The sequence below is a fragment of the Plasmodium fragile genome, assembly GCF_000956335.1.
Source record: "Plasmodium fragile strain nilgiri unplaced genomic scaffold supercont1.44, whole genome shotgun sequence".
Classification (NCBI taxonomy): domain Eukaryota; phylum Apicomplexa; class Aconoidasida; order Haemosporida; family Plasmodiidae; genus Plasmodium; species Plasmodium fragile.
The window spans coordinates 85583-95685 of NW_012192624.1; the positions used below are offsets into that span (position 1 = coordinate 85583).

The 10103-nt window shown below is 44.0% G+C and overlaps 3 protein-coding genes across 3 annotated transcripts; 1 reads left to right on the forward strand and 2 right to left on the reverse strand.

Annotated features, from left to right (window-relative positions):
• Nucleotides 1-1127: 1127 nt before the first annotated feature.
• On the forward strand, nucleotides 1128-2005 carry AK88_03677 (uncharacterized protein; the record flags this gene model as incomplete). The annotated part of the gene is made up of 4 exons (XM_012481287.1): nucleotides 1128-1143; nucleotides 1278-1329; nucleotides 1538-1634; nucleotides 1775-2005. The coding sequence occupies 4 exons, from the start codon at nucleotides 1128-1130 to the stop codon at nucleotides 2003-2005; spliced, it is 396 nt and encodes a 131-aa protein (XP_012336710.1).
• A 468-nt stretch (nucleotides 2006-2473) lies between these two features.
• AK88_03678 (uncharacterized protein) lies at nucleotides 2474-6884 on the reverse strand (the record flags this gene model as incomplete). Its single annotated transcript, XM_012481288.1, has 4 exons — nucleotides 2474-3913; nucleotides 4058-4186; nucleotides 4625-4681; nucleotides 4824-6884. The coding sequence occupies 4 exons, from the start codon at nucleotides 6882-6884 to the stop codon at nucleotides 2474-2476; spliced, it is 3687 nt and encodes a 1228-aa protein (XP_012336711.1).
• Nucleotides 6885-7959: 1075 nt separating this feature from the next.
• Nucleotides 7960-9285, reverse strand: AK88_03679 (uncharacterized protein; the record flags this gene model as incomplete). Its single annotated transcript, XM_012481289.1, has 1 exon — nucleotides 7960-9285. The coding sequence occupies one exon, from the start codon at nucleotides 9283-9285 to the stop codon at nucleotides 7960-7962; it is 1326 nt and encodes a 441-aa protein (XP_012336712.1).
• Between the last annotated feature and the right edge of the window lie 818 nt (nucleotides 9286-10103).

A 10103-nucleotide genomic window follows, 5' to 3' on the forward strand; every position in this document is an offset into this window, starting at 1 on the left:
TTTTTTCAAGCACTACATGAACTTAAAACTGCAACGCATTTTTTAATTCTGTGGTGTACACAACGAGAAGTGTGAAGGGGGGCAACCCCTCAAAGCACAGTGGGGATATAAGTTTTTTTTTTTTTTTTAATTTCCCCCATTTGTGTTACACTGTCCAAAAAGGGCTAGCTAGCCATCGGCATGCACAAAAGCTAATAATTTTTATTTTGCATTTATGGACGGTTCCCGGAGAAATTTCCTGAGGCATGTCACTTGGTGTGTGCGTGCTGGGGAGGTGTCAACACGACGCGTTAGCAGTTGCTGCAAGGGTTCATCCATTGGCATTTCCCCTTTTGCTGGGGGGAAAAAAAAGACGGCAAAAAGGGTCTACGATTTGCTTAAAAAACGCGAGGCGTGACCGCCCCTTTCGGAGAGTGACCCTGCCGCCCATTAAGACGTCCGCTCTACGCATTTGCCACATTTGAAGGAACCGCCGCATCCTGTCCCACCGCGTTACATGCAAAACTGCGATAGCCTTTCTCCTACACGATTTCACATGAGCAAATTTCCTACGCCAAACAAAATTGACAGCACATTTCGCATTTTTTTTTTTTTTTTTTATGTTGTGGGCAACTTCTCTCTGTGCCACGTTCATACCACCAAACAATTTCTTCCCGATGAAGCGGAAAAGGTTCGCCTAATTTGGTGGCCGCGTGTCACTTGTCCCTTTATGCCCCTTGCCAATGGTAGGCACCGAAAAGAAGGGCAGCATTGGGGGAAGGAAATTTTTTCCCAATCTGTCGCAAAGGATTCATACAACATATATATATATATATATATTTTTTCATGCATCGTATCGCTATACAAAAGTGAAGATAAAATGCTATGTCATCTCCCCTCCGTGAGTAGATTTTTTTTTTATCCTCTTCTAATTCGCATTTGAATGGAAAATCGAGCAGCGTAGAGGCTGAAAAAGAAGAGGGATTTGTTACCTCAATTGATGTATGAGCAAACTACCGACATGAAGAAAGCGCTTTGGGGACATATGGATATAAGAGGATAATTTTATTTTATTTTTTTTTTTGGCCTCCTGATCCATCCCGCATTTTAGGCACAAATAGCAATAGGAACAGGGACAGAAATTGAAGATGGCAACTCCGAAAGGTTTAGCTTGAACAAAATGTGGGCATGTCGTCCGGACGGCCACCTTGTGTCCATGTTATGCGAACTGACCCCATGCGCATCGTAGCGCCAAATTGCGACATGTCCCCATTTTTTTTTCTACTTTCTCTTTTTAGGACGGAAAAAGTCAGATAAAGAGAAAATAGATGAACCCTTCTCGGAGAACAAGTAAGGAAAAGCGCAACATGGAAGGGGAGCACCGACGCTGCGCCGTAGCAGCAGTGATGATATTATCCCGAACCCTAATTAGATGGTCACATTTGACGGACCATATGCTTATTGTTACACCCGAGAGGGAAATCCCAAGTGCGCACCCAAGACTGGTCTGCTAATGGCTTCAATTTTTTTTTTGCGTGCATCTTTACCATCTGTGCAGGGATTCTCCGAAGAAGTCCAGGAATACGTTGCAGGAGGACAAGGCTACGAAAATGCGAGCGTGTTTGTGCTGCCGTTTGCTGCGCACGGAGGCTGAGGTGAGCACCAGCGCGATTAAGCGGCGTGATGTGACGCGTCAGGCCACCAGATGGGTTATGGCCCCCGTCACATGTTAAGCGGTATGTAGTTTGCACCCATGTATAGTTTGCGCCCCTTCTCCCCCCCTCCCCATTTTCAGTTCTACCAGAATGGCTGTAGCAACTGCAAGTTTTTGCAGATGGCCGGAGACCGACACCGTATCCACGACTGCACGACGGAGAACTTCAACGGGTTCATGGCGATAACAACCCCAACCAAATCTTGGATGGCTCAATACAACGACCTCAGCAAATACGCCCCGGGCTTTTACGCTTTGCAGGTGGTGGGGGAATTGCCGGAGTCTATAAGGGACTTGAAGTCGAACTATTAAGGTGTGTTAGCTTATAAGATGGGATGTTGGATATATCTCCTCTTCCCCTTGACCATTTGCTTCTTCATTTTTTTTAGTGATCCCCCCTTAACACGCGGCAATACTTAGTAGCCAGTTTTGTCACGCGCATGCAGGGGGCAATTTGAATCGCTTTCCTTGTAAGTGCCATTTTGAGAGGCTTCCAGTAGTGTTGAACGTTTTCACCCCGAGGGAGTGGAGAATCCATAACCCGTGCAGACCCTCTGTTTAAAAATGTTGGGTGAACAAATCGTTCAGAGGTGAAAAGGATCAGTTGGTGCGGAGAAGGAAAAAAAAAAAAATGCGAAGCACAGACGACGTGAATGCTAAGTAGAGAGAAGCACAAACGACGTGTGCACATCTTGGGGACAAAAAAGGACAGAAAAAAAAAATGCCCAACCGGATGTGTGTGTCGGTCCTGGACGTCGCTAGCCCGTCGCTAGCCCGTCGCTAACCCTTCCGCCTGGATAGACGCCACGCATTGGGTTCCTCATAATAATTGTGCAGGGGCTCGATTTTTTCGCGGAGCTTAATTTTGGAGATTTTCTTCTCATCGGCAGGGATGAACAAATTGGGTGCCAGCTGAATCAGCCACTGGGGTTGGATAATGGTGCAGTCTCGAATGTATTCTTTATTTGTGAGAACTAATTCGTGGTACACAACGAAGAGTGGGTTTTTGTTAAACAGAGTAGAAGAAGGGTGAATAAAAACTTGTTGATTTGTTAAAAGGGTATTATAACCTTGTTGAGCATCCCTTTTACAAACATGGTTAAAATAGCCAGAGCAAATACTTTTACAAATACTTACATATTTGGCGGAGTCATTTCTGCTTCGATTTTTTTCTACCTCATAATTATACCTCTCGAATATGGAGAGAATTTGCTTTCTCACATCTTGTGACCTTTTCAGTGCCCTAGACTGGATAAAATTTTCATGGCACCAATAATTGGAGTAATTGTTTTCTCTCCACCTATTGTATATATTAAGATAAGTGATTAAATCTCCTTGTGGCATGATAAATTTATTTTTTTTTTTATCTGCTAAAAGGGCTTTATTTTGAGGTCTGTAAAAAATATTCTGAACACTCAGCATACTAACTATCGTCACTACATCATCTGCACAATTAAAATTTATGGACGTTAATAATATTTTGGACAAATTTGGCTCCATAGGAAAGTTGGACATTTTTTTCCCCAATTTGGTTAAGTACCCATTATCATCTAGGGCTCCCAGGTAATATAAATTTTCCAATGAATGTATAAGTGTGTCGACGGATGGTGAATCCATAAAGTCAAAATGCAGGAAATCATTTACTCCTAATGCTTTTAACAAAAGTACTGTACTGCCTAAATTTATTCTTTGTATTTCTGGGATACTTGTTTCGGCCATTTCATTTTTATATGCTTCTTCTGTATAAAGACGGTAACATTTCCCTGGACCTGTTCTGCCTGCTCGACCTGCTCTCTGCTTGGCATTCGCTTTGGAGATGGGCGCAACCACTAACGAATCCATATCCCTCTTCGAATCATATTTTCTAATTTTACAAAATCCCGGGTCAATGACGAAAAAAATCCCGTCTATGGTTAAACTAGCTTCTGCTATGTTGGTGGCCAGGACACATTTTCTACACCCCTGTGGGGCTGGGTCAAATATAACACTTTGCATCTCTGAGGGGAGCGATGAGTAGATTGGTAAAATGATCAACGGCGGGGGGGACATGCTTTCCAGCTTCTTCATTCTCTCGTGCAGAATTTCACACGCAGTGTTGATTTCGTCTTGGCCCGTTAGGAAAACCAGGATGTCCCCCGGGTGCTCGTTCAGGTGAATGTTAAGCACGGTGATCAGGCAGGCCTCCACGTAGTCGCTTTCCGGTTCTTTCGAGTGCAGAATCTGACAGGGGGGGAGTAAGCGGCCACATGTAATAATGAGCGGCAACATGGATAAGCGGCAACATGGATAAGCGGCAACAGGCGGTACATGTAGGGCATTGTAGACGTGAAAAGTGGTACGCGTTTGCGTGCCCCGTGGCCGTACCTCCACTGGAAAGATCTTCCCCGGGATGGTAAAAATGGGAGAGTTGAAAAAGTAGGTGGAAAATTTCTCCGCATCCAGCGTGGCGGACGTCACGATCAGCTTGAAGTCGGGCCTCCTCTTGACAACATCCTGCGGGGGGCGAAAAACACATGGGGGGGTGTTCAAGGAGCAGTCAACCGGGAGGAGTAGTGTACACATAAGAATGTACCTAACATGCACACCTCGTATGTGTGTTGCGCAGTCGGGGGGGTCGTAAATCGGAGGGGCGCACATCGCAGGGGCTCTGCGGAAAATCCCTCCCACTTGACATGTAGACTCGTTAACCACTTTACAATGTTCCCCCGTCCATTTGCAAATAATTTAAATAACCAATTTTTAAATATTCTGTGGGACGGGGAATTTATTTATTTTTTCTTTTTTTTGTAAGCCCTATACCTGTCAACGCTTTTTTAATTTTTATGAAGCGTTGTCATTAGCAGGCTGAGCGCACTGTGGCTTCGATCTGCCGTAAAAGCTGTGAAGGCACATTTGACGGCAGGATAAGGGGAAAAAAAAAGCGCAGGTTACCTTCAAAAGACAGAAGAGGATATCCGTGGAGATGGTCCGTTCATGGGCTTCATCAAGCTGTAGAGGAGTGAAGGGTTGGAACATGTGGGAGAAAATTTCATAATGTTTAAAATGTCTGCACAGCGTGTTATTATAAGCGCCATGACCCACATTTGGTGGACAAATTGCGGTTTATTTCCCTCCCCTCGTGGGCACTTACTATGATGAAGGAGTACTTGGAGAGCATGGTATCGCTGAGGGTCTCCCGCAGGAGCATACCATCGGTGAGGTACTTTATAATGGTGTCGTTGGAAGTGCAATCGTCAAAACGGATGGAGTAACCAACCTCCTGACCCAAAATGCACCCAAACTCTTCACTCACTCTTTTAGCAATGGACATGGCAGCAACTCTTCTGGGTTGAGTACACCCAACAATGCCCTTATCCGTGTAATTGGCTTCATGAAGGTATTGAGGAATTTGTGTGGTCTTGCCACTTCCCGTTTCTCCAATTACAATAAGGACATTATTCTTAGCTATGGCTTTCATTAAGTCTTTTTTCAAATTATAAATTGGTAATTTTTCTCTCTGTTCATTTACAGGCATAGGATTTTTAACCCCAATGGAAATATTATTGTGTAAGTAATTTTTTCTCCATTCAGGGAGGTCATAATTTTTGCCAATATTCTTCAAAGCCTCTGCTATAGTTCTTTCTCCCAACTCAGGCTTTGGATCCTCCCATGGTCTACTAATATCTTTAGGGATACTATCGTAAATGGCGTTTTGTTCATTTTGCTTTTGTTCCTTTCTCTCTTTGGCCAAAGCAGAAGTAGTAGTTATAGCTCTTGCTAAAGATCCTTCTGCATTAACAATAACTTGTATGGGTGACAATTTAGCCCCAGCTTTAGTCGTTTGTCCTTTTAAAAAAGCTGGCTCTCTTTCGTTCACCTCAATTTCAATTATTTCTTCTTCATCTTCAATCTTCTCGTCATTTCGTAAATTCTTATATTCCTGTTTTATTTGTTCATCATGCATTATACCACTTTTTATTAGCTGCTGTATTTCCCACTTGGAGTAATCGCTTTGCATTTTAATAACACTCTCGTACTTTATTGTATCTTTGGGGTCTTCTTTGAAGACATCTGAGTTGTGTTTTTTCAACTCTTTGTAATCTTCATGCAGATCGTCAAATATGGACATATCATTTTTATCTTTTTCTTTCCCTTTTCTGTTTGCACTTCCTTCATCACCATCATCCTCATCATCACTAACCAGATTCTGTCCTGTCTTCTGGTCCACCTCAGACATGTTCAAATGTATTTTTTCTCCAAATATTGCTTGGACCTTCACTTTGACTTTCATTCCTTTTTGAAATTTTTCATTCATATTAGTTACTCGTTTGCGGTTTGGTAATATATCTGTGCAATGTACGAGCCCTTCTTTGTATCCCTCCGGGATGGTCCTGAACGAGACGAACATTCCGAAGTCCATGATTTTGCTGACGGTTGCAGTGAAAATGTTGTTCACCCGTAGAGCGCGCGAGTCTACCCCTTCTCGTCGCCTTCTTTTGTGGTCCCCGTCCCGGCTTCGGCTTCGGCTGCGGCTTCTATCTCGACGGCGCTCTCCATGTCTATCCCTATCGCGATGCCGATCCCGATCTCGATGGTGATCCCCATCACGCACATGGCGATCCCCTTCGCGGCTGTGGCTTCTACCTCGATGGCGATGCCTATCTCGGTCGCGGTGCGCATGGCGACCCCCATCACGCGTATGGCTTCCATCCTGACTGTGGCTCCTATCTCGATGGTGGCTTCTTTTCCCAGGGCGCGCCCCCCTGCTTCCCGTGGCAGTGTCGCTACCCGCCTCCACGCCGCTCCCATCGGACAGCCTGGTCAACTGCTCGTCATTCTTAATGGCCAAGCAGTGGAACCCCTTCATCTTCTCGTTCTTCTTTTCAATCATTTTAACTTCCAGTCTGTTCTCCTTGTCCACTCCATCCTCTTCTTCCTGCTCATCATCATCTGTCCTGGTTTCCTTCCCCCCGGACGCCTTGCCTGCAGAGTCCCCACCGGGGCGCTTAATAATATCGTAGAGGTACTTTAAAACAGACTGTTCAATTTCACCTCCATTTTCAAACACGTCTTTACAAAATTCTTCCAACGATTTGGCTTTTTTACACAAGTAGATTAAGTATTCTGCCAAGTTGTCATCCTCCACCCCAAGACTCTTGTAAAGCTCCGCGTTCACTTTTTGTATGAGATTAATTTTGCTGAGGCACTCCATGGCCGCATGCGTGGTTGCTAGGGAGAAATGTTTTTATATTTTTTCCCCTACCACTGTTTATTTTTTACTTGCCTTCTTGGAGAGGCTCCTAATTGCGGGGGGTTACCTACATATGGGGACATACACGTTTGTTTGCTTCCCCACCCCTTGTATGGTAAAAGATGAGGATTTCCCCGGTTCGGCTTCTCCCCACAAGGGCGCCTTTTTTTTTTTTGTATCATCCCCTGGGACGAATAAAACAAAATCGCGCTGGAACAAAAAAAAAAAAAAAAAAAAAACTTCTTGGTGAAGCGCGCCCTTGAGGGTTCAACAATAGAGCCACAGGAGAAAAACCTTTCGTTGTTTGTGCCTTCCCCTCACAAAAAAAAAAAAAGAAAAAAAAATTTTCACAAGCACGCCACTGTATATAGTATATAAATGCGCGCACGTGATGATGGTATATACATAGCCAGATGGAACAAACTGGGGTTCCCAAATTTTAACATAAAATTCTCCCCGGCTCCACACCCACAAGTGCTAAACCAATGACAGTGCGCACATGGTGAGGACTCGCCTTTTCCACTTTTGTCGGACGCACAAAAAAAAAAATAATAAATGGCCCATAAATTTATTAATGTATGATCGCCCAGTTGGCATAAGCGGTTGGCCCTCATGTAGAAGTGTGTTCATCTCGCCGGTCCTGTTATGCGCCTTCCACAAACATTTGAACAAAACATATGAACAAAATATTTAAACAAAAACAGTAGCGGATGCCGTACTGTTGGAGAAGCTTCCAATACTTCTCGCCTTCTACCAAACGCACAACTGATTCTTCCCAATTGTATTTTTACAATTTTTTTTATCCTTTCCTTTTTTTTACTTAGTCGAATTATTGGCACAAAGGGAAAAAAACCAAAAAAAAAAAAAGTAGAGTGTGTGTATCGCACGGCACAGTTACGTAGGTTGGCGGCATACAATATCTATGCATGCGTATATGTGTTGATGCAGCCACGAGGATTGGACCGGGTGAATTGCACATCTGGTGGTTTTCGCCCCGCGTGGGGGCTTCTCCTACTCAGGCGGGTCCTCCAAATGGTCAGAACTTAAAGGGCTTGTTCGCACTGAAGGGGTTGTTTATATTGTCGTAATCCATGCCGGAATACTGGCGCGGGTAAAACATCCCGGAAGACATGTTAGGCGTGTTTTGGCCTTGAAACATATTAAAGTTGGGGAGGTTCTGTTGGAAGGACGGTGAGCCTGAGTAGGTATTCTGCTTTGGCATTTGTGGGAAAAAATTAGGGTTCAAATTATTTTGCATGGGTGAACTCATCCCTGGAGGAACCCCTGGGGGAATTCCAGCAGGGGACATTCCAGGGGGCATCGGCATACCCATACCAGGAGGCATGTTTCTGAACCCAGGGAAGCCATTATGATTTATCCCTCCGTATTGATTTAAATTAGTTTTATTATATTGTAAAAAGTTAGGGACCGGTGGTCCCCCCATGACTCCTGTACCCATAGGACCACCACCCATCTCAGCGCCGTTCCCGAAAGGCATAAGATTTGTATAGCTGGCACTCCTGGACATCATCATATTGGCTTGACCATCGAATAAGGGTTGATATAAATTCTTTGCGTTCATAGCGTTCCTGTTTTGTAGAGTCATCTGGTCCATGTGGGACTTCTTTTGTGCGTTCTTATTGTATAGGTCCAACATAAGAAGGCAAATAAAACATAAAGCGTACACCCCGGTGGTAATCATAAATATATAAAAGCAGTAGGAGCACTTGGGAAAAGGATACTGTTGAGCCTTAGTGACTAGGTTCCAGGAGAGGTCTGTCTCGTAATACCAATAAGTCCCTATGCCTCCGTTAATTATAAAAGACAACATGAAACAAGCCATTGAAATGAGAATACTCTTCGAGAAAAGTATGTTCCATCCAATGCATAGAATGATGAGGGTACAGGACAAAAGGATGCCACAAAGCAAAATTAACGAAATGAATGAAACTCTTTCGTATGCTTCTATACGCCTGATAATGGCATCTCGACAAGCCTCCTGACATGCTGATGTCCACAAGGATAGACTTCCAGCAGACTCACTTTTTCGGCCGACTTGAATTCCTTCACTTCCTTTACTTCGCATATTTTGTACCCTCTGAGTCCACGTCTCCACATGCTTATCGTCATAAATCACTTTGTACAACCCGTAGTAAGTATAGTCCACGTACAAGGAATGCTCACTCCCTCTAAACATATACTTGTACTCGATGGGTTCTGCTTCCCTCCAGGTTGTCATTACCGTGGTTAGGATTTGCGGCACTGCACTGATGAAGCCGATCGCCATAATAATGTGCAGCACCCGAAGCGTGTTCTTTGATAGCGGCGGTGCCGCCTTTTTCGCTTTGCGCACGCGCCCCATCGGGTTTGGCACGCAAGCGGGGAAGATGCGCTACGGACGCGCGACAAATGCGGTGCGCTGTAACGCTGCAGAGACGATGACAAAATCTTCGTTGCACATGGCGCATGTGGAAAGTGTCCTACCTAGGGCCGCTTCCTCCCTACGCCACGCACGCCGCGTCTAGACAGAGGCACACACCCCTCTATAAAGCGGCGCGTACCAAAAAAAAAAAAAAAATAAAATAAAATAAAACTTGTGCAACAGACGAAAACTGTGTCAAATGACAATTTTCGCTAGTTCAAAAAAAAAAAAAAATCCGAATGGTAGCACAACAGTAAGGTGTGCACAAATGAGTGGTGCGCCAATCTTTTGCGCAAGTCTACGAATGCGCTCGGAGCATTTTTTTTTTAATTTCTGTTTTTCACGGACGCGTTTTTCGTTCCTCTCTGCAACAGGGCAAACAGAGCTAAATCTGCGCACAAACGCAGGATGCCGAAAAAGCGAAAAAAAAAAAAAAAAAAAAAAAAACAACACCAAAAAGAATGACAAAGAAGAACAAAAAAAATAAAAAATACCGTTTTACATCTGTGAAGAGATAAAGCGCTGTGTTAACACTTTCCACATTTTTTCATGAAGAGCGCAATTTTAAATGCATGCCGCAGAATATTTGGTGTTGTTTTTTACGCTGTTGTTGCGCTAACGGTTGTCTTTTAAGCGGTTTTTATGGTCGCGACTGTCCTTTTCACGGTTGCCTTTTTTTTGCGGACACATGCATGTGTTGGTGTGTAAAAATATTTCTCATTTGTGGTTAGCCCAACTGAGTTGTTTTTTTTTTTTTT